Source organism: Ctenocephalides felis, unplaced genomic scaffold (genome assembly GCF_003426905.1).
Source record: "Ctenocephalides felis isolate EL2017-DRISC unplaced genomic scaffold, ASM342690v1 CF-g0.4_SCAFFOLD_00845, whole genome shotgun sequence".
NCBI lineage: Eukaryota > Metazoa > Arthropoda > Insecta > Siphonaptera > Pulicidae > Ctenocephalides > Ctenocephalides felis.
Genome location: NW_020536999.1, coordinates 4,149,079 through 4,173,760, shown reverse-complemented (window position 1 = coordinate 4,173,760; position 24,682 = coordinate 4,149,079). Strand labels below are relative to the sequence as shown.

Below are 24,682 nucleotides of genomic sequence, written 5' to 3'. Positions count from 1 at the left end.
ACGGCGAAGCCGCGACCTTGGACTGCGCTAGACAGGGCGGCGCTCATGCCTCATGCGTTGCCATCTCGCGAGATCACGTAACGACAACGACAAATGTCAGTAACGGCGTTAAAACACCAACACCAGGAGCAACAAGTGTATTAAACGAACCAGCACGTACCCAGGATTCCGACAGAGTACCACCACCGAGTGCCCCTATGGACTTGACTATTAAAAAACCCTGTGAATTCTCCGAAAGACTCGGAGCCGGACCTCAAGTTTTAGACTTAACGTGCAGAAAACGTACACACAGCGTAGCAGAAGTGTCCAGTTCCACACCCGGTGAAGTGCAACAAGAACCCGCAGTCAAAACCGTCAAACTTTTCAAACCCTATCTCTTAACCGACGATGATGACAAACACAAAGACAAGATGGCCGCAGTTTCAAAAGTTCCCGCCATCGTATCAACAACCAAACTCGACTCGACGTACCTGGGTGGCCCTTTTTACCCCGTGTATTCCTACCCTTCACCGACATACACTTACTACCAGCAAGTGCGTTATTCACCTTGTTACGATTCCGCAAGTTCATTTAGTCCAGGAAGCTGCTACGACGAGGATTGTGCGTCCCTTTCACCCGACAGCGAGAATATAGCCGTTAGACAGAGACACAGCTATCTCGATTTCAACATGGCCGCCGTTGACAGTTACTACTACAGAAGACAAGATTTGTTAACAATGCGGTACCGGTTCGAGGCTAGTCCGCCTCTGACATAGTATTATATAAATATAAGATTGTCAAATATCTCCCTTCCGCCTTTTTGTATTATAAACCAAGAGCAAAAAAGCGGAAGGGAGATATTTGAAATCTAATATAAAATTTATTTACTATTTTATTACTAACACGACTGCCTTAAAAGCCAACAGTCACATTTATAAAAAAAGGACTGACTGACAACAACCGTTCTTGTTCTTAGAGTTTATAACGAAAAACCAATGTGATTATCTGTAAGAGTAAGATATATAGATTTTATTTATATATAGTTAGTAAACTTGACTTGACTACGAACTTATCAGTGTATAAATTATTTTATGTGCCTTGATTGATTCAATTGTGCCAATATCGTAGATATATTAGATATATATTTCTTGTAGATATATATTCTTGTACATAGTTAAAACAAAACATATTTTATTAAATGATTATGAAGGAATCATTAAAGCAGCTTATATATAGTAACAAACAATGTATATATAAATAATTAAATGTATATGTATTTTTATATATAAAATTTTATAAAAACCTAATAAATATATATATCAAGTTTTAAGTACTTTGTTTTATTACAAACACATTACAGGTTTCTTTTTAGGGCATCCGAGAAGGTATTTCTGGCATCCAATTTTTTTTCTTTCTAATATTTTGTGCCATAATTAATTTTACCATAAGAATTTATTATGAACACTTAATTAGGTGTTTAACTTGTGTAAATAATCAATCATCAATTAAATATCAGCAAATTCTCAATAAATTTTTCAACTGCTTATTTTGAAAATAATATTAGGTTGTCAAATATCTCCCTTCCGCTTTTTTGCTCTTGGTTTATAATACAAAAAGGCGGAAGGGAGATATTTGACAACCTAATATTTTGGCTTTTTAATATTTTTTTTTTAACATTTTTGCTAAAATCTCACAATATCAATGTGATTTTCTTTGATACTGTTCAAACAAACAAATTAATCAATTAATACTTATTTACAAAGTATAAATAAAAATTAATTATGATTTATTGATAATATAAAATGGAATTTGATTCTTTCATCTTAAAATTATATTAATTTTTATTATATAAAAAATAAAATTAAAGATAAAATAATTAAATTAATTTGAAGATGTTGGTGAAAACCTTTTTCAAGCTAAACGTATTAATATAAAGTTAAATTTAAATAAATATACTAACTAAAAATATTAAACTAAATATATATTTAAAAATATTATAGCAAAACCTCAAATTAACTTTGATTCTTCTTTAGCAAAATGAAATGGATTTTTTATATTTATTTCTTTATATTTTTATTTAATAATATTATAGCAAAATATCAAATTAACTTCAATTATTCTTTAGCAAAATGAAATTGATTATTTATATTTATTTCATTTACTATTTTTATTTCCCTGAAGGAAAACTTTGTTCTTGTAAAAGAATCATAATTTTTTACTTGTAAAGAAAGCATTTAAACTAAAATAACTAGTAAAAAAAAACTCTCATCTACAAACACATTACAGGTTTTTTGAGATGAGAGGATATTTTGGTATCAATCCAGTTTTTTCTTCAAATATTTGGGGTAATAATTAATTTTTTTCATAGTCAATTAAGAATTAAATATTAACAATTTTTCAATTGTAGGTTTTAAAAATTACATTCTTGCTTTGTACTAAAATCTCAAAATCAAGTGATTTTCTTTGATAATTTCCAAACAAACAAATTAAAAATTAGGAGTTATTTACAAAATATAAATTAAAATTAGTTACATATTTATTAAATATACTATATTGATTAATTTTATTCTAATAAAACAATGCTTATTTTCATTATTATATTATTAATAAAATTAAACTAGTTTGAAGATGTTGGTAAAAACCTTTTTCAAATGTACTAATATCAAGCTAAATTTAAATAAATATACTAATTTAAAATATAAATAAATACCAACTAAAAATATTAAACTAAATATATATTTAAAAAGATTAAAGAAAAATCTCAAATTAACTTTGATTCTTCTTTTTGCAAAATAAAATGCAACCTTAACTCAATTTTTTATATTTCATTTCATTTACTATTTTTGTTTTTCTAGAGTTTTTGCTAATAAATCAGATTATTTTTTGCATTTTCTGAAAACTTTTGAAGAAATCATTTAACATAATAACTAAAATAATAGAGTAAAAAAACTCTCACAAATAAATTAATTAATTAATACTTATTTACAAAGTATAAATAAAAATTATTATTTATTGAAAATATAAGATAGAATTTTATTCTATTAACTTAAAACAACAAACAAACAAAATTTTAAAGATAAAATAATTGAAGTAATTATATTAATAATAATTTTAAATTTAAAACTAGCTGTAAGTGGAATTCTGTCTTGAGGCAATTATCGTGCCTTAAGGCAAATTGCTGGAACTTCCCGTACCGTAACGAAATATTCGTGAAATACTGAATGTTTTCAAATAGATTATTATAAATATTGTAACATTGTCTAATATTTATAAGAATTATATAAACTGTATTGCAGAGTTGAAATTATTTGTAAAGTATATTAGAACTATAGTCAGAATTAAAAATAAAATCTGAAATATTTTCGATATACAAAAAAACTAAAAAAAAAAGAAAAAAAAATGAAACAAATTTTTTTTTCCAAAATCAATTATTTTGTTAAGACAAGCAGAAAGTTCTTTGAATCATTTAAATCGAACGCTTAGTTCTCTCAAAAATTGCCATTTTTTACATATTTAGCTCCGTATCTTCAAAATGGCTGGGCCTGCCTTTGCCAAAAACTAATAAACACTTCTCCCAATCATTACTAATTGAATGTTTTTTAGATCATTCAAATCGGACACTCCGTTCTCTCAAAAATTCGATTTCTATTTTCTGCACTCTTGGCTCTTTATCTCCGTAACTGCTGGACCTGCCTTTGCCAAATACTAATCAGCACATCTCCTTATCAATAGGAATCGAATGTTTTTTGAACCATTCAAATCGGTTGATCCGTACGCCCGAAAACGTGGACGAAAAATTGTATACATACAGGCACACACACACACATACATCCATTTTTTCTGAAGTATGCCAAAATGTTCAGAAACCTTCAAAACGTCGAGAAATGTAAAAAATTTCAATTCCGATTTTCGGCCCATTACAATAACTTACCCTACGGGAAGTTAATAATTGAAATGTTATTTAAATAAATTGATGAAAACCTTTTGAGGCTAAATATATTGTTATCAAGTAAAGGCTCCTCATTCTCAAATAAATAAAGAAGACAAAAATACTAATTTAAAATGTAAATAATGACTAACTGAAAATATTAAACTAAATATATATTTAGAAATATTATAGCAAAACCTCAAATTAACTTTGATTCTTCTTTAGCAAAATGAAATGGATTTTTTATATTTATTTTATTATTAAATTGTAAATTCTATCCTTTATACTCTTATTTATTTAAATTTATGTTATTATTTATCATTATTGGTAGATGTTATATTATTTAACAGTTGTAATAAATATTGTAATTAAAATAAAAAAATATTAAATTAAAAATATTAAAGCAAAATATCAAATTAACTTTAATTCTTCTTTAGCAAATTGAATTTATATTTATTTCATTTACTATTTTTATTTCCCTGAAGGAAAACTTTATTTTTGTAAAAAAATCGTATATTTTTCACTTGATTTAAACTAAAATAATTAGTAAAAAAACTCTCACCTACTTATAAATCTTTTTATTCTTTTCATTCTTTCAACAAATTTTTTCTTCTTATTTATGTAACATGAGCCAAGCGTTTATAATCAATCTTTTCAAGCAAAACTAAAGGTCGTAACTGTTCAGCAAATATTCTTATGTCTTCGGCTATAGCGTCTTGTCCAGACGGAGCAAGCACCTGAAAAATAGACACAAAAATAATTACCAAATGCTTCTGCAATTATAAATCTATAATTCTATATATATATATATATATATATATATATATATATATATATATATATATCCATCATCTATAAATATATACCGATAATTCAACAAGATAACTCTGAGAAATTGGTTCAAAAGCTTCTCCAGGTTTTGAAGGTGACGCACCTTTCTTGAAAACCTAAAATATATAGAAATTATTATTATATTATTAAAAACTATGTTGTTTTTTTTTTTTACCTTAGATACGGTAATCTTCATCCGTCCCTTCCGAAACATATAACCCCTAACAGTGTACTCAAAATCTATCCTACATCCGAGTTCTGTAAGAAACTCCATAACAGTGGAACTACAAGCGATATCTATAGACGACCGTACCACTGCCGGTCTAGAACGATCACCCAATTCAGAGGCACCTATATATCTCAATTGATATGGGGCTTCTTGATCTAACGCTTTACGTACCCTGAGGACTAGAGGATTCTAAAACAAAAACCAACTAGTCATAAACTAGCAAATTATTGATATTTCAATATCAGTTACCATTTGTGTGGGTCCTCTGAGACTAAAACACACTTCGTGATCGTGAAATGTTTCAGGGCCGGAGTCTACATTATCGCAAAGACCTCTTAACCTAAAAAAATCATATAAATTTATTCAAGTTCAATATTTACAATTTAAGTCAATAGAATTATTATTTTATACAGTATTTTTTATTGCATTTGTGTTATTGTTACCTGTGTAGAAGTGCTTCAACGGCAGAATCTAAAACAGAACCTTGTAATAAATATTCTTGGTTTGGCAAAATGTTGCACTTAAGCGCTTGACTTAAACTATCCATAGCAGTCCCCAAGGGGGCTGATGCTGATTGATTTGTAGACATCATAAAATATACACACTGATAATAATATTAAGATTAATAGAATGTACATAAATATTTAAAATATGTTTTATCAAAACAAACCTAACCTAACTTTTTACCTTGAAGAACTGTTTGTAAATTTTTACATTTAAAGTACAAATATGCTCAATATACATGTATTTATAAGATCTAACAATTTATATTTAAGCAGATACATTTATATTATTTATTTTACATGTTTAAGTCTGCATTATTTATTTTGTTTGAAAATTCTTGTAAATGTCAAAAAACTACTTGAGTTGCACAAGCGCCATCTCTTGTGCATTGCTCTAACAAATTTTGACCGTTAATTTTAAAATTGATATTTGAATATAAATATTTTTGTGTAACAAAAATCTTTATAAAACTAGGTGTAAGTGCTATTTTGCCTTAAGGCAAGTTGCATAAACTTCCCGACGCGTATAAATAAATGACAAATATGCTTTATTGATAATCCATTTACAAATGTATTGGAAATTTCATAAAACAAATGAATGAAATCGATTGTATCAATCAAAAAGTTTGATTTCAAATATTAGCGCGAAAAAACATTAATTTGTTATAAATTATTGACAGGTAATTTGTTAACATAGCTAATATAAAATAGATATGTTAATATTTATATATAAAAAAATATGTATATATTAATATATATTTTTTTTTTTTTAGATAAATGTCCTTCAAGGATTTATTCGCATAAATCATGGGTGATCAAGATGAAGAAAAGAAGGAGGAGGTTGTAGATCCGAGATGGGAATTTTTAAATAATTATTTAGCACGGACTTTGAAGTTGAAAGCTGAAAAATGGCAAAAGTTTGCTTCCAACGAGGAATATGTGGTAAAAATAATAATTATTAATTAATAATCTAATTTATTTTGAAGGAGAAGTTTGTTTTTGCCAGAAAATTTTCGCGTTTTCTCAAAAAATCTAGGAAAATGTAAAAATTGTTGTTAAAATATCATAAAATATCCTTAAATTCCATAAACAAAATAATCATATTATAAAAGTATTGTAAAGCTCAACAAAATACTTTTTTAATTGTTCAAAAATGCAACAAGCTATTTATATTTAAAAATAATTAAAATTAACTAAATATATAAGGTTGTCAAATATCTCCCTTCCGCCTTTTTGTATTATAAACCAAGAGCAAAAAAGCGGAAGGGAGATATTTGACAACCTAATATAAAATTAAATAAATTAAATAATAAATGAGTAAGTAATAAATATAATTAAATTATATTAAATTTGCAAAATATTGACATGAACCTTATTTAATATCATTATACTGACGGCTTGTAAAATAAATAAATAAATAAATCGTACTGATTAGTTTTTAGCGAAGGTCGGCCAGGACGTTTCTTTGTAATTAATAATAAATCATTTTTTTGACAATTTTTATATGGCGATAAAGTTCCTGGTTTTAATGAACATACTAAAATGCTACTTACACCTAGTTTATTAACTTCCCCTAAGGTAATTTATTGTAATCGTGCAAAAATCGAAATTTGAAAATTTCAGCATTTCTTCACGTTTTCTGAACATTTTGGTATACCTCAGAAAAATGGATGTGTGTTCGTGTGTATGCATGTATGAATACAATTTTTCGTCCACGTTTTCGGGTGCACGGATCCACCGATTTGAATGGTTCAAATAACATTCGATTCCTATTGATAGGGAGATGTGCTGATTAGTTTTTGGCAAAGGCAGGTCCAGCCGTTTCGGAGATACGCAACTAAATGTGCATTTTTTAAAAAGAAATAAGCATCCGATTTGAATGATCCAAAATACTTTCTACTTGTGATGAAACGATTGCATTTGGAAAAAAATCATTTTTTTTTTAATTTTCAAAAATATTTTTTTTTGATATCGAAAATAATTCCGATTTTTAATTTTAATTCTGATTAAAATTCTAAAGCTCACTTATATACCTAAAATAAATAATTTTAACTTTGTAATTCAGTTTATATAATTCTTATAAATATTAGACAATGTCCTTCATTTTAAATTGGATTGATTAAGTTTTGTTTATCTACTTTTCTGTAAACATATATAAGTTATAATAATCTATTTAAAATTTTTTAATAATCCTCGAACATTTTGTTACGGTCCGGGAAGTTCCAGCAATTTGCCTTAAGGCACGATGCCATACACTTCTAGTTACTTGTGAAATGATACGATATGAGTCGATAATCTACTTAATTGTAACATTAGAAAGTCCTACATTTTGTTGTTTTAATTGAAAACTTTCATGTTAGACAGACAACGTAGTGAATTATATAATTTTGCACAAATTTGTTAATATTTCTAACAAATTTAACAAATAAATAAATAGTCTACAAATATCTATTACGTTAATAGATACATACCTGACAATGAGATGAATGTCATTTTTTATTCATTAATAATGTTATTATTATTTTCTCCAGGGCATCATCAACAAGTTCTTCAACAATCCTTCGATTCCCTACATGTTGATTTATGTAAATATTGCTGGAATTTTGGTGGCAGGTCTAACTTTTCCGAATGCCGCTAAAAATAAAATACCTTATTTCTTTCGCAAACGAGAGGAAGAGATCACTAAGGATAATTACAAAGACGTAAGTGGAAATGAAATAAATATATATATATATATATATATATATATATATATCTTATATATAAAATTCTTCTGTAATGGGGTATGAAAGGTTAATCCTCCTAAACGATTATTCGGATTTTCATAAATCTGCCTGAAGTTTGTTAAGGGAATTTTCTAGTATTTTTTGATTCATAGATATATAGTTAGATTGTAGAAATAAATGGACAAAATTACAAAAAACCGCTTATCATTGTTTGACTTTGAAAATATTTGAGGCATAGTTTGACATTAAAAACAAATGAAGACTGTCATTTGCCAAACATTTCCATTCACTTATGGGCTAACACAATATTAAAATATATATATATATATATATATATGATTTTGAATGAGAAAAATGTAATGTCTATATTATTATTGCCGAAAAGCAGCTGAGATGTGCCAAAAATTAAAATAATATAAGATACATTATATATTTGACGGTTTGCATACCCTATACAATTCAATTTGACTAATTATTTTTTAACGAATGCAGTCGTGTTTTGCCTTACTTTACTAAATCACAATACAAAAATAATTTACTTATTCAAAAAATTATTTAGAAGTTTCGTTGTGCCAAAAATTCAAATGTTTGCCATTGGATGCGGAATATTTACTCAAGTAAATGGAGCTTTTTGGGTCTGAATATTTTTAATGTGCTCCAATTTGCATGAAATTTTGGAATTAGGTTCATCTTACTCTCAAGTTTAAAAGTGAAAATAATTTAGACTCTTTTGCCACTTCCCTGGGGGATGACATTTCTTAGTGGTGTACTTTTACTTTTTTCTAAACCGATAAAAGAACTAATTAGATGAGAAAAATGTTTAATACTGTTTTTCAAAAAAGCAAACACTGTTCATGTTACTGGCTACTGAAAATTCTTTTCTTTTTTACGTTTTTCATCGTTTTTTTTCTAATATCTTTAAAATATACCTTTCAACGAAAATCATGTAATAAACAAATTTCTCAATTTTACATCACTCATATATTGATGTAAATAGTAATTCGAAAAAAAATCATTATTGCTTTTAACTGAACGGTAAAAATTAGTATAGGATATTGAAAAAAACGTAGATGTGGGTACAGGACAACGTCTGTCGGGTCACCTAGTATATATATATATATATATATATATATTTATATATGAGTAAGTTTTTCAAGGACAATAAATCAAATAAAAGGCAAAGATTTAGAAGTTAATCTTTAATTTTTTCCAAACGTTTTGACATAGGATTTTATGTCGTCATCAGTGGATATAAATAAGGTCTTAAATCAGTAACTAGCGTATGGCACATAATTTTGCACTATCATAATAAACTAACTTGTTTTTTTGTTTTTGTTGAACAGAGCATAGCAAAATATTTGTGAAACATAATATATTTTGCACGGAAAAAGTAGTTTATGCGTACATTCCCGAGGATAATACGCATAAACTACTTTTTTATACACATAAGTGATTTCTTAATATTATATGTATATTTATGTATATATATTACGCTTTTGTATGTTTGTATATATTTTTTTTACTTTTCAATTTTTATGTTTGTCTATCCGTTTAGTTATAATTGTTATTGTTATAATTATAATACTTGTATCTATAGTTCTTTTTCCAATTTCTGTAATTTTTTCCTAGTTTATATTAATTTTTCAATGTTCATTCTGTAGATCCACTGATGATGACATAAAATCCTATGTCGAAACGTTTGGAAAAAATTAGAGATTAACTTCTAAATCTTTGCCTTTTATTTGATGTATTGCCCTTGAAGAACTTACTCATATTTCTCAACATCAAAACTAACTTCATTGACACATATATATATATATATATATATATATATATATATACACCTAAGTCTGTTTTTACACGGTAGATTGGTTCCAGAAGAAGCCGTGTAAAAAAAAATCGTGTAAAAAAAGACATTGATCTTATACAAAAATGGGTGATTTGTTCCTAATCTCTAAAACCTATTAAAATTAGTGAAAAACAAGAAATTTTAAGAACAAGAATTCATGTTTATTTTATTAAATCAAATATGTCTTATTTTCACAAGCATAGTAATTAATGATAAAAAATATGTACTCTAATCTTAAAGTAATATAAATTAAATGTATGGCAAGTTCAGGAACTAAAAACTATGTTGTGAACGAAAGAATAGGAACATACTTCGCAAAAATTAAATTTGACAAAAAAATTTAAGTACATAAATTTCAAATCGTGCTAATGGAATAAAATCGTGTAAAAAAATTAAAAATATTCAATTTTCAAACCGTGTTATATCAAAACCATGTACAAAAGACCGTGTAAAAACAGACTTAGGTGTATATATATATTATATATATATATATATATATATATATATATCTCAAATCTTACAATTTTTCTCTAGATGATGATCATCGGTGAAATGCCACCAAAACCAGTCGAAGACCTACTTGTCCTCCTCGAGCATGTCTTCAAGCCAATGTTGCAGAATAGTACAAATGTATCAAATTGGCCGCAGATTGTGACGACAGATCTCCTGGAAAAGACACAGTCTTTGAAGAATTCCATCACCCAAGTGAGATAATAAAATATCAAATATATTGCCTAATAATAAAATAAATAATATTAATAATTGAGGCTATTGATTTGTTTTTAGGTGCAAGGCTCCATGCGCAACCAGACGATTCTGCCGATGCCGTTTCAGCATGAAAAAGTTATGCTGGAACAAATTGAACTATCCGAAGAGTAAGATTTATTTTTTAATTTTCTTTAAAAAATACGTCTTTGCTAATATAAAAGGATTTGAAATGTAAGGATGAACTATATCTTTACGTTTCAAAGGTTTCTGCACATTTTGGCATACTTTAGAAAAAATGGATGAATGCGTGTGTGTGTATGTATGTGCGGATACAAATTTTTGTCGACGATAAACGATAATTCCAAAAGCATATTATTTGTATAGACTAAAGAATTGTTTAAATTTTTGGAAAGGCAGGTCCAGCGATTACGGAGTTACATTAAAAAAATGATTATTAAGCATATGCATATCAAATTAACAGATATTTTATGGAGATTTTAATATTAAGTGTAAATTTTGTTTACATTTCTATGGGTTCCGTACTAATATTTTTAATTTTGATTTTCTTTTATATGGTTCAAACAAATGTCATTTTTGACACTATGGAATAACCGATTGAAGAAACATTCGGTTTGTACTCGATCGCGAGGCGTTTTTGAAAAGGGCACGTCCAGCCGTTTCGGAGATACGGGGCAAACAGAGCCAAAAACTGAGAGAACGAATCATCCGATTAGAATAATTCAAACAACTTTTGCTTGTGTAGACGCTGTTCTAAAATGTTTTTACAAAAAACTTTGTAATTTTTTTAACATTTTCGAAAAAAATCAAAATTTTCAAAAAATTCAAATTTTCAAGAAACAACTAAATTTTGGAAAAAAGGTTTCTTACAAAAATTTGAGAATATTTTGAAATTGAATATTTTCGAAAATTTCTATTTTCTTGAAAAATTTGAAAAAATCAATTCTATTCAAAAATTCCAAAAAAATTTAACAAATTTCTTGTGACATACACGTTGTTGTAGAATACGTTCTTCGCTTAATTCAATAAGCACTAAATATAATAAAAAATCTATTTTAAAATATGTAAAACAATTGTAATTAAACAAAATGTTTTTGATTATTGATTATTTTTCTTCCTCGAATGTTCAATTAAGATACGGGAAGTTCTAGCAATTCACCTTAAGGCACGATGCCATGAACTACCCTAGGGATAAATTAATATGCGACATGCTGCTTCTTTAAATTATTCATTCGTTCTACTTGTATTCAATTCTATTTTTTTAGTCACAATATGTTCTTACTCAAGTATTTTGCAAATTTATTTACTACCAAACGTTAATTTTTTGCCTATTATATTTTATTAATTGTTTTCCCAGGAATCCTGAACACGACGTCGACGTGGATCTACGCGCCCATTTAGAAGAAATCGTCACGGAATGGGATAAAATGATCAGGGCCGTTTTGAATGAAAAATCCACCCTGGCCTTTGCAAACGGCCGCCATCCTTCTCCGAATGAAGAAATCAGGTAAAATAGATAATAGAAAAAGAAAGAAAGCTGCTGAATTTATTTAAACTAATCTAAATTAATTTCTTCTGCTGCAGATTTTGGGATCTGCGTCACAAAAACTTGCAGCACATCTACTCGCAGTTTCAAGGCGAAGATATAAAGAACATAGCTTCCGTTCTTGAGCTGGGCGGCAGCATATTTTTTGAATACTTTAAGAAGCTGTTTTCCGATTTGGTAGCAGGTAATAATATACGTATGGAGAATACACTGTAACTTTTTACTTGTTTTTGAATCCTTTAGCAATATAGGGGACACAAATGGGTCGAAGCGGCTGTAAAATAGACCAATGTTATGTGGCGGTTTTCATATAAAGTGTTACTAAATACTGTCCTAATGTCATGTATTTGCTATGCAATCAGGCAGTTTAGTCATGAAATACATCTTCACTCATTTTTACCTCCTTGGGTTAGATCTTCTATTTAATACGCCTGGCCGCATAGCAACACATTGAATTTTAACAGTTTTTAGTACCATTTTATGTGAAAATAGCTACATAACATTGATCTATTTTACGACCACAAAATTTATTTTATAAACTTCTTTATGTATAAGCTAATTTTGTTTTTTTTAATGTTTCTTAGAATCATTAGGTAAAACTTGACTTTAATAACTTTTATAAAAACTTGTTTTCTATAAAAACTTGTTTTCCAATTAATATGTCTTTGATTTAATTTTTAGACTGAACAGTTACTACTAACTTACTAATTGATTTTTTTTTTACCTTAAGCTTTGGCGGAAGCAGCTGATATAATATTATATTTGCGTCCGATGTCCAGACACTATGAATTTTTTGAAAGCAACGACTTTTTAGATTCGAAGCCTTTGATTCGACCCATGATGTACTGCACTCATCTGGTTTGGGGAAACTGCAAGTGAGAAAAAAACTCTAATTTATAATTATATAAATATATATATATATATATATATATATACTAGCTGGCCCGTCAAAAGTTGTTTTGCTATAAAAAATATTTCTAGAGAATCTTTAGTATAAAAAATAACTGATTGATTATGAATGTAGAAGTGTATGGTAACTAAAACAAATTAAATGGATGGTTTACCCACTGCAATACATGCCACATATAAATGCTCTTGATTTCATTTAAATTGTATTGGCACATTTTGATTTAAGGTTTTTATATATTACATGCAGCTTTGAAATAATTTCTCAACTTTCTTACAACTTCTGGATTAGCACAAATATTTCAAAGCTAAAACTGGCTAAATCGGTTCAGCCATTTTTGACTTTTAGCGAATCTAACATTATTCTTTCATTTTTTCATTTATTATCTAACAATATGTAAAACAATTTTTCCAAAGTTTAAGAACGATTAAATTTAAAATATATCACCGATTAAAATAATTTAAATAAGTAAAAATTAATTATTTGTCTTTTCATTCGCGTTCAATAAAAATTGCTTATCATTTCTTTAATTGACAAGAGCCATTTTACTTACTTTTATTTGTTAGTGATAAAATATTTTGGGAAAAAAATTTAAATTTAATTTGTTCTTTGTGATAATTCTTACGCATTACTTTTAATAAACAATGTAATTAAAAGTTTTTTGTTCTTGATGTTTCAAAAAGTTCTCTATTGTCTAATTCAAATCCGCCGTTTTTTAAATAAATACAAAGTAGTTTTTTTTTTGCCGTATTGAGGCAGTTTTCACATTTTCTGAAAAAATAGTATTTAAATAAAGGTTTTTTGTTAGTTTTTGATTTTGATAATACTATTGACTTCCTTTTCACTTCCTTAAAGTCCTGTTGAGTGTATTACTGATTTTGTTTACAAAGTAGATTGTAATGATTGCAATTGTTATTACATTGGCGAAATTCTCAATATATTTACAAGAGAATGAATCAACATATTTGTAATTATAAAAATCCAAATCAGTATAAGACTATGTTTTCCGAACATGTCATTAATTCAAACCACTCTTTTAATACCAAGAATCCTATTATTTTACATAAGGAAAAGAATGGTGACCTCAGAAAATTTACTGAATCTGTATTTATCTTTTGAATGATGACACACATGCCGTGTCGAAACGTAAAAATAAATAGATCGTTATTTTAATTCGACGATTGGCTGCAATAAGTGGCTTTTCTAATGCCACTCATTCCAAATTTACTTCAGGTTATGAAATTATTAATAAAAATATATTTATTTTTATTTTAAGGTACTACGCAAGCCCAGATAAAGTAATTGTTTTATTAACTGAAATCAACAACATGATGATGAACGAATGTTCCAAGTCTTTGGAACCTGAATCAATGCTTCAAGGCGAAGTCGATGAAGGCTATAAGAGAGTTTTGAAGGCCGAGGAAATTTTAAAATACTACAGGTAATTAAAATTATTAAAAACCATTTGGTTGTGTTTGTAGTTGCATCAACCTTACAAGAAAATTGTATATGACTAAACTTTTCTCTTAATAGTTATAATATATTATTTATTGATTATTTTATTTATATCTAGACAAGTCTGTAATGAATACCGAGGAAATTTGGCCCAATTCTGCAAAGATCCTGATTACAAACCGCCTTACGAATGGAACTTTCATCCGTCGAGGTATATTGAAATTTATCAATTATTATTAGAGATTATGATTAAAAATATAGTGGTAGTTATATTTTGTAGCATTTTGTTTTTTATTACAGAATATATTCAAGATTCGACATTTATTTGAAACGATTGGAGTTGTGCAAGGAACTTTTGACGACTGCTGTAGATTTTTATAGATTGGAAAAAGTGGAATTGGCTGGTATACCGGGAAAGACTTTGGGATACAAGACTGTACAGGTATAAATAAATAAATATATATATATATATATATATATATATATATATATATATTAGGGTGGTCCTTAATATGAACATTTTTGAATTTCTTTGCTCACAAAGGCTCAAATGTCTTCAAATTAATAAAAAAATTATCTAAAAGTTTTAGCTCTTAATATTAACATTTAGATAGTCCGCAATTCAATTAACTTTTTATAAAGTAAATTATTAAGTATTAGGTAAATTTTTGCGCCATCTGTGATAGCAACCTTGTAATTTTGATGGCAATTTATTACTAATAATTTGATCACCTGCTGCAAAAATAATTTTGATGTCAAGATTAATAAATATTTCGTTAAACGGCCCACGTGGATTTAATTAGAGGTTAAGTGATTTATTAATATTTTTGTCATAATGTTTGAGTTTACAAATGCTATCACAGATGGCGCAAAAATTTACCTAATACTTAATAATTTACTTTATAAAAAGTTAATTGAATTGCGGACTATCTAAATGTAAATATTAAGAGCTAAAACTTTTTGAGATTTTTTTTTTATTAATTTGGAAGCATTTGAGCTCTTGGGAGCAAAAGAATTCGAAAATGTCCATATTGAGGACCACCCAAATATTTATACATATAAAAAAAATTGAACAAAATTTCTGAACTAAGAGTCCTTTTTCTTACAATTTTTTTTTATATATTTAAATTTTTAATTACTAAATTTTTCAGGTTTTTGGCATATTCTCTTTTTCAGGAACTATTGATAAAAAATTAAGTTTCTTTTAATATAAACTTATGTAATTATTTTAAACTTGAAAAAAATTATTTTCTACCTTACTAATTAAAAAATTAAACAACTTTTTGAAGAAAAAATAAGGTTTTTAGTTCAGAAATTTAAAAATGATAATATATATATACCAACTTTGTATAAAAGGTGTAAAAACTTGCTAAGTAACACACGCGCGCCTCTATGAACGTCTGCAACAATTACAAAACGTGATAACAAAAAAGATATAAAGATAACTATCTGCATTCTTATCTATACATTCAAACTTTTAAAACAAGTTGCAATTCAAAATTCTTAACTAAGTATTTTGTAAATTTATTTACAACTAAATCTTTTTTATCTATTTATAAACAAACCATAATTATTCAAGATCAAAACCTATCACGCCTCTATGAGCGCCTGCTACAACTATAAATATAAATATAAATATAAATATAATAAATATAAATATAGTTAAATATAAATATAAATATAAATATAAATATAAATATAAATATAAATATAAATATAAATATAAATGTATCAGATTATAATCTATATCTTTTTCTTTTTTTAATTTTAGATCTACGAAGAATTCTGCCAAGCTTTTGGAATGTTCAACTCGATATCCTACAATCCTTTGTCACCCGAATGCGAAGAGTTTGAACCGGATTATGAGATTTTTAAGGCCAAAAGCGAGGGCTTGGAGAGAAGGCTTTGCTCTGTCTTCGAACAGGCCCTGGACGATATTTCAGACATCACTTCATTCATGAAGGTAATAATAGATTGATAATGTAAGTATTAATATTAAGTATTAATATGCTCTGCTATCATAGTTTTGAATTGTTTTGGATTTTTTGAATTATTTTTATGTTGTTGTAAACGTTTCATCAGGTTCTGGTTTGTTTCTCCTATGTAAATTAAATTACAATCTAGACAATTAATTTGATAGACGAGATTTCTAAGTCGTTTGATATTGAAAGGGGTTTTTGTTTTGGTAAAAATAATACTAGTTGTTGTTTTTATTGATACTATGCCCGATTATTAGACTATGTTAATATATATATATATATATATATATATATAATAAAAACAACAACTAGTATTATTTTTACCAAAACAAAAACCCCTTTCAATATCAAACGACTCAGAAATCTCGTCTATCAAATTAATAATATCTATATATATATATATATATATATATATATATATATATATATATATAATTTGTCCTAAATTATTTTACAGTTGTTCTACATCATGGGCAGTTTACCATTCAGGTCTCAACTTAAAGAACGTGTCGGAGACCAGATTCACAATGTCATTCCCATGTTTGAAGAAGAATTGGACACCGTTAAGGTGGATAAAATATAAATATTAATTCTGAAAGCTTTCTTTCAAACATTGTAAAGATTATAAAGAACTAGCATTAAATTTTTATTTTTCAGTATTATATGTAACATATAAATTTAATTTTTTACCTCTTCAGGCTATATTTGACGAGGGCTATGCCGACTATGTAAAAGGGGGCGTCAAAGCTATGACTGTTGACAAATTTGCACCCCCTGTATCCGGAACCTTGAAGTGGATACATAAACTGAGATCTCGCATTCAAGTGCCACACGATGAGTTTCCATTTCTAGAAGTCGAGTAAGACACTTAGAACTACTGTGCATATTATCTAAATTTTCTTTTACTATATTATAATTATTATTTCTATCTTACCAGTGTATTGGCAACTCCCAGAGGAAAGTATGCAGAACGTAAATACAAGCAAATGATGAAACTGTTGGACGATCTGCAGGCAGAAGTTTTGGCAGAGTGGAAGGCCAAAGCTCCTCAGGTTATGGGTGAACATATGCCGAAGACTTTGCTGGTTGTTGACGAAGACGGGTTGCTGAGATTGAATTTCGATGAAGAGGTAATAATAATTTTAATAATTAAAGTGTGGCCAATGGATATGAAATTTAAAAGCTGTTTGATGAAATCCCATAATGGATCGGTTTGATAAGAATTGCCCCACTATTGGCCAAGTTGTTTTTTTATAAGTACCTGAAATGTGCAACAAATTTTGTCGTCGTTTTTGTACAAAAACTGTTCTAAGAATATCATTTGGGAAACGAAACACTTTCACTTCATTCATTTTCTAATTTCTTGTTTTTTGCACTAAACACACAAAATATATTTTACTTTTATATTATACAAGTTTTAAATATTGTTTAAAACACTCCAATGCTTATTTACTTTAATTAAAATGTACATCGAAACAAATATACATATTAAGTATGAACAATGTTCGTTTAACGGAACAATTTGATTCTTAATGCTTAATTTCCTTTATCTGTCTCTTTCTTTCGTCATATGTTCGAGCGAGAACGCGATATATATTCACGTCATATGGCAATACTATTTTCAAATGTTTAAAACCCGATTGTCCAACATAAATAGTGATAAATTGTGAAATATTTATTTATAATACTTATTATTACTGATAATACTTGTTATTTAAATAACTGGGATACAATAAATTTAAATAAATAATAATCTTGGGTCAAAATATTTGTTTTTATTGGCTAGAATTAGTTAACTATTTGTTAGGAAGAAGTGTTATTTTTAAAGTGTTTATAAAATGTAAAATTAAGGACATTTTTCTTATATATTAAATTTTGATTTCATTCAGGAGACCCTTAAATAATAATGGGTAGTACTTTTCTAGGGCAGGCTTATGAGCTGTGTTAAATTCCACCTCGATTCATGGAATAGTTTGAGAGATTTCCCATTGTCATATTTTCAAATGGAAACTTATTTTTGATCTATATTTTCAAGTGAAAACTGACATTGCTACTGCACGATATCAGGGCTTTGTTATACACCTCATTATATATATGTTGATAATTTTAAAGGTTAACTTGATTTTATTCTTACTTGAAACTCAATTTGTGTATGCAAATTACAAACATATTTTATGATACAGTATATTTTATGAGATATGTATTATATTTATAAATTATTCTATTTTTTATTTCAGTTAGAAGAACTTATGTCCGAATTGAAACAGTTGGCTCAGTTGGAAATACCTGATTTACCGTGTGATGAGATTACTGAGAGAAGTGAAAATTTGCAGGTAATAAAGTTAATAATCTATATTAATAAATTCCAAGCATAGTAAATTATGTATAAAACAATACTATCAAAGCAATATCTTTGTTGATCATAATTTTTAATGCCAATAAACAAGCATAAGATAGCGTTGCCATGACAATGCTATTTAATGAGCTCTGTTACGTAAGAATTGCCCCAATATGGTCATCGAGAGTTTTTTTACATTTAAGCAGCATTACGTGAATTTATTATAATTTACAGAAAACTATAATTGTAATGCGTCGTATTGTGGAATGGTACAACATGATTCTAACCAGATGCAACGAGGTTGAATTTGATTTGATACGAGAGGAAATGGAAGCATTAGACGACAAATTAAGAGAGGCTGTTGATAATTTAACTTGGGACTCTGATAGTAAGTCTGAATTAAACACATATCGAAAACTTCTTCTGCACCATTTCCATTTATAATATTTTTTTCCCAGATATCGAATATGCCCAAGAGGTCTATGACGTTTTATCAGGAATTGCAGAACGTGTGGTACGTGCTCAGGATGCAGTCGATGCTATGATCAATCAAATCAGGGAATTTGGAAACGTACCATTGTTCTCCAGGAAAGATGGTAAACGGGAGAATCTGATTTATCTGGACGACTATCAAGATCGTGTTAGGCAAAGGTTGGATAAATGAGACACCAGAGACATAAATAAATAAGAGACATATAAATGTTAACTAATGATTTGTCTTGATCAGGTTTGATTTGGTGAAGGAAGCTGTTCTCGATTTGGATGACACGATGGATTTGAACTATAAATTGTTCTCTGGTATACCAGTGCCTACTCTGGAAGAACTGAGGGCACAAGAACAGGTTGAATTATAATAATAATTATTATTATATTTATATGATAATTATAAAGGTCTACGCCGTATATCTCAAAAACCAGTAAAGTTGAGAATTTTTTAATATTAATATTTGAAAGTAAAGCGAAAAAGATTTATATCCAGCCATCACCTTCATACAAAGTTGGGAGATAAATGGCAATGTTTGAAAAGAATTTTTGTTGTTGTTAATTTTCTTGCTTGTGAGCACTGTTGTTTAGTTTACAAGACTTAAATATAATTTTTAAGTATACGTGACTTAATTGTTTAATAAGATGAATTGTTAATCCTGTAGGGTAAGTTATAGTATTGGGCCGAAAATCGAAAATGTAAATTTTTGCATATCTTTACGTTTCAGAAGTTTCTGAACATTTTGGCATACCTTAGAAAAAAATGGATGTATGTGTGTGTGTGTGTGTGTATGTACGTGCGTGTATGTATGTGTGCGGATACAAATTTTCGTCGACGATTTCGGGAACACCGATCAACCGATTTTTATAATTCAAAGAACATTCGATTCGTATTGATAAGGAGACGTGCTGATTAGTTTTTGGCGAAAGCAGGTCTAGCCATTCCGAAGATACGGGGCAAAAAGTGCCGAAAACGGTAACTCAGTAAATCAATTCAATTAATAATTCAAAAAACATTTTACTTGTATTGATAAGGTGAAGAACCGATCAAATTTTCATAAAGGCAGGTCTAGCGGTTTCGGAGATCTAATGAAAAAAGTAAAAAAACATGCCATTTGGCGGTCCAAAGTGATCATTAGACATATGCATATCAAATTATCAGATATTTTATAGAGATCTTAACAATAAGTATAAATTTGGTTTACATTCCTATGGGTTCCGTACCAATGTTTACGCGTTAGACAGCGACGCGGCGCTTACGCGCTTTGATATTTGGTCTTTATGCAGTTAAAGCAGTACGATTGCTTTGAAAAAGTTTAGATCTTTCAAAGTATGTCAAAATGAAAAAAAAATTTTTTTTCAAAAAAAAATTAAAAAAAAAAATAATAAATTTTGTCCATTTTATAGTTTCTCAAAAATCTTATTTTTTCGAAGTAAAATTTTTTCAAAAATGTTAATCGTTTTTAAAAAAATAATAATATTTGGTACGGGAAGTTCCAGCAATTTGCCTTAAGGCACGATGCCTTAATTGCCTTAAGACAGAATTCCACTTACAGCTAATTAGTATATGCTTTATAAAGATAGATGTTTCTAAATGTTTAATATTTCTAGGCTGAAGAAGCAGCGAGATTGGCAGAAGAAGAGGCGCGTCAAGCGGAAATTGCTCTAGCTGCAGCAGAGGCTGCCATGGCGCAGCAGGCCGCAGAAATGGCTGCTATTCAGGTAACTGCGAACATTCATAAAAATGTAATATATTTTTATTGTTTAAATTTTTTTATTGATAATTTATTTTATAGGAAGCAGAGCGCCTCGAGCAAGAAGAGGAAGAACGAGCTGCAGCTGCTGCAAAAGCAGCAAAAGAAAAGAGAGAAAAAGAGGAGGAGCTTGAAAAGCAACGCAGAGCTGAAGCCAAGTAATAAAGAATTAACCATTAATAATATTTATTTAAGAAAGCGAATAAGAAAAACTTAAAATTTTTCTTATTCGTAGGAAAAAGGAGGAGCTCCGTGAACTCATGGGCGAAGCTTATGAAGAGTCCATTGAGTCCGGTTTTGATGAAGATGAAGAGAAGGAAGCGGAGAAACCAAAAGAGGAAGAGGATGCAGCCGCTGCTGCAGCAGCTCAAGCGGAGGCTGAACAGGCCGAAGCCGAAGCAGCAGCTGCAGCAGCAGCCGCCGCTGCGGCGGCGGAAGCCGAGAGGGAAGCTGCTCTTGCTTTACCACAGTATGGAGAGATGGAAGAAGAGGAATATTCTGTGGAATCAGAAGGTAGAAATTTAGACAATTTATAACTTGATAAATTACACAGGCCAACAAAGAAAATGGTGCAAACGATTTTAATGCTATTTTTAAGTATATTTGGGGCGCTGATTTAAAAAATGACATTGGTTTTTTTCTATGAGCTTTAGTTTTCAAGATAAGATATATATATATATATATATATATATATATATATATATAATATATATATATATATATAATATATATATATAATATATATATATTATATATATATATATTATATATATATATTATATATATAACCTAATATATCATATATATATATATATATATATATATATATATATATATATATATATGATATATTAGGTGCGCAACTAAGTTTTCGCTGTTTTTTCGATGAAAATTTAGCTTTATTATAAAAAATTGCATCAATTGAGTTTGAAACAGTTTTTCAGTGATGGTTTCGCTCGGTTCCAACAGCTCATAACAAATATGTAGAGCATAACCTTTGCAGTGAATATTCGGCCGAACCGAGATTTTCTCCTCTTTGGATTGCTGTAATGTATTCATTTTTTATCACCTGTCACGATGTGATGAAGAACCTATTCTTTTGCGCCGCTGGAACAGTTTAGCAACTCACAAGGAACCGAAGTTTCTTGCTTCTAAAATCTAAATCATCCCCAACGCATGCAATAGCTTGGAAATGGCTTGATAGATAACTTCTAATTCTGAAGCAAGATCTTCTTGAGTTTGGCACGAATCCTCTTCGAACAAGGCATTAAATTTAGCGTTTTTGAATGTTTTGGCATTCCTTCACGAGGGTGGTCGTCAACATCAAAATCACCATTTTTGAAGCGACAAAACCCTTCACGGCATGTTGTTTTGCTCAGAGCAACATTTCCGTAGGTCTCGATGCACTTGAGTTCCCGTTTTTTTGAATGGAAGACGAAAATCAACACTCCTCGCAAATAACGATTGTTTAGCATAAAATTGGACATATTCACTTAACCAGAAATATATAATGCAAAAACGAAATCAATTATGTGTCGCAGCAGTTTGTTTACCTTCTATAAGCTTGCTTCAAGACGTTTTGGATTTGTCAAAATCGACCAACCCTTACTGCTAAAGCCATATACTGACAAACAGCGAGAACTTAGTGGCGCACCTAATATAAGAAACGAAAGTACAAAAGAGTAATACAATTCCGAATGTTATTTTAAGGAGATATGACTACTCGTACATACAAACTTACAAGACCCATTCGGCCTTAGTTGGGACATTAGTTGACACTGTGAAAAGTTCTCTTCCGTTACGACCTCAAATGGACCTGGTTTCGGCAACTTCTTTGTATCTAAAAAACTAGAGCTGTACAAAAAAATGGTTTGCAGATTTGAAATCAGCGCAAAAGATACTATAAGAATCAGCTCTAACATTTGATGCACTAAACAAAAAATTTTTTTGTTGGCCTGTTTTATATTTAATTAACACGCTTAGGACAAGTTATATAATAATCGCAAAAAATCAAAAATGATGATTTTTTTTATAAATCTTTACGTTTGAGAGATTTCTGAACATGAGAAAAAAATGATATATGTGTGTGTGTATGTATGTGCGAATACAATTTTTCGTCGACGATTTCGGGAACACGAGTCAACCGATTTGAATAATTTAAAAAAATATCCGATTCATTTTGATAAGGGGACGTGCTGATTAGTTTTCGGCGAAGGCACGTCTAGCCGTTATGGAGATACGGAACAAAAAGTTCAGTTTTTTGTTTAGTGTTCTCGAAATCGTCGACGAAAACGTAAAATACATAAAAATTTTCATTTTCGATTTTTTTGCAATTACTATAACTCACCCTACGGAAAGTTAAAAAGTTTAAAATTTTCAAAATATTTCAAAGTATAGAAAAAAATTTAATGTTTCAATAACGCCATTTTTTTTTCAAAAAATTCCAAATTCTTAAAAATCTAATTCTTTCAAAGTTTTAAAAAAATTGATACTTAAAAAAAAATTGTGCGGAAAGTTCCAGCAATTTTCCAATTACATTTGGTTTATTAAATTATTTTCTGCACGGAAATTTAACTAAATTTATTTATATATTTTTATAGCCGAACCTGAATCTGAACCGAGTGAAGAGAGCGAAGAACCTGAACCTGCACCTGCACCACCAGTTCCTTCAGAACCTCACATGGAGATGCCATTAGAAGGCGAAGGATACATGGAAGATGAAGGTCAGTACTTTATATTAAGGATATTTTGTGCTCAAGCTCTTACCTCCTCAAAATTTTACCATGTTGTCGTTTTTTAACCGTGGCTGCTTTGAAAATGAAAATTTTAACTCATCTTCACGTTTCAAAGGTTTCTGAATATTTTGGCATACCTTAGAAAAAATAGATGTATGTGTTGAGTGTGCGGATTTGAGTGAACCGATTTGAATGAACAAAAAAATTCCTATTCCTATTTATAGGGATGATTAGTTTTCGGCAAAGGCAGGTCTAGCCGTTTCGGAGACACGGAGCAAAAAGTGCCAAAAATAGTAATTCTGTTTCTGAGGTTTTGAATGATTCAAAAAACATTCCTCTTGCATTGACGAAATAAAGAATTGAGTAAATTTTGGGAAGGCAGTTTCAGCGATTTCGGAGATACAGAGGAAAATTGGCGGTCTAAAATCATTAGACATATGTACATCAAATTATCAGATATTATAGAGAATTTAACCATGAGTACTATTTTTGTTAGAATTTTGGGTTTCGTACCAAAATATTCAATTTTTGAAGTTCACTTATACGGTTTAAACAAATTTCAAAATTTTCAGATTTTTTTTTCAAAAGTTTCAAAAAATATATAAAGTTTTACAATTAACTTCCCGTAGGGTAGTTATAGTAATGGGCCGAAAATCGAAAATGAAAATTTTTACATTTATTTACGTTTTGAAGGTTTCTGAACATTTTGGCATA

The 24,682-nt window shown here is 28.8% G+C and overlaps 2 protein-coding genes across 3 annotated transcripts in view; one reads left to right on the top strand and one right to left on the bottom strand.

The window, feature by feature from the left end:
• Positions 1-4,463: 4,463 nt before the first annotated feature.
• Positions 4,464-5,805, bottom strand: LOC113363415 (mediator of RNA polymerase II transcription subunit 18-like). 2 transcript variants are annotated; one of them, XM_026605919.1, is made up of 6 exons: positions 5,655-5,805; positions 5,411-5,571; positions 5,217-5,307; positions 4,914-5,156; positions 4,774-4,854; positions 4,464-4,644 (listed from the first exon to the last, which is right to left on the bottom strand). In XM_026605919.1, exons 1-6 carry the CDS (start codon positions 5,709-5,711, stop codon positions 4,525-4,527), a joined length of 753 nt encoding a protein of 250 aa, XP_026461704.1. In that variant the 5' UTR covers positions 5,712-5,805; the 3' UTR covers positions 4,464-4,524. The 2 variants fall into 2 exon arrangements, with proteins under 2 accessions (XP_026461704.1, XP_026461705.1); XM_026605920.1 differs by having other exon boundaries at positions 4,525-4,644; positions 5,643-5,788.
• Positions 5,806-6,277: 472 nt separating this feature from the next.
• LOC113370173 (dynein beta chain, ciliary-like) overlaps positions 6,278-24,682 on the top strand; it is a 111,733-nt gene continuing 93,328 nt past the window's right edge. Inside the window, exons 1-22 of the mRNA XM_026610849.1 lie at positions 6,278-6,412; positions 8,002-8,172; positions 10,580-10,750; positions 10,832-10,920; positions 12,129-12,278; positions 12,356-12,501; positions 13,048-13,192; positions 14,501-14,665; positions 14,798-14,890; positions 14,980-15,121; positions 16,451-16,642; positions 17,116-17,226; positions 17,357-17,517; positions 17,596-17,788; positions 18,896-18,991; positions 19,231-19,384; positions 19,455-19,647; positions 19,724-19,838; positions 21,091-21,201; positions 21,276-21,391; positions 21,469-21,746; positions 23,834-23,956. Of these exons, the coding sequence (XP_026466634.1) occupies positions 6,278-6,412; positions 8,002-8,172; positions 10,580-10,750; positions 10,832-10,920; positions 12,129-12,278; positions 12,356-12,501; positions 13,048-13,192; positions 14,501-14,665; positions 14,798-14,890; positions 14,980-15,121; positions 16,451-16,642; positions 17,116-17,226; positions 17,357-17,517; positions 17,596-17,788; positions 18,896-18,991; positions 19,231-19,384; positions 19,455-19,647; positions 19,724-19,838; positions 21,091-21,201; positions 21,276-21,391; positions 21,469-21,746; positions 23,834-23,956 (3,250 nt within the window). The remainder of the gene's footprint in view (positions 6,413-8,001; positions 8,173-10,579; positions 10,751-10,831; positions 10,921-12,128; positions 12,279-12,355; positions 12,502-13,047; positions 13,193-14,500; positions 14,666-14,797; positions 14,891-14,979; positions 15,122-16,450; positions 16,643-17,115; positions 17,227-17,356; positions 17,518-17,595; positions 17,789-18,895; positions 18,992-19,230; positions 19,385-19,454; positions 19,648-19,723; positions 19,839-21,090; positions 21,202-21,275; positions 21,392-21,468; positions 21,747-23,833; positions 23,957-24,682) is intronic.

What these genes read in the sequence shown, in the direction of transcription:
- LOC113363415 (XM_026605919.1), bottom strand. Translation starts at nt 5,711, where the DNA reads ATGTATATTGAGCATATTTGTACTTTAAATGTAAAAATTTACAAACAG. An exon ending in TGAAGATTACCGTATCTAAG is followed by an intron (nt 4,855 to 4,913) that starts GTAAAAAAAAAA and finishes TATATATTTTAG; the next exon opens with GTTTTCAAGAAAGGTGCGTC. An exon ending in GTTATCTTGTTGAATTATCG is followed by an intron (nt 4,645 to 4,773) that starts GTATATATTTAT and finishes TCTATTTTTCAG; the next exon opens with GTGCTTGCTCCGTCTGGACA.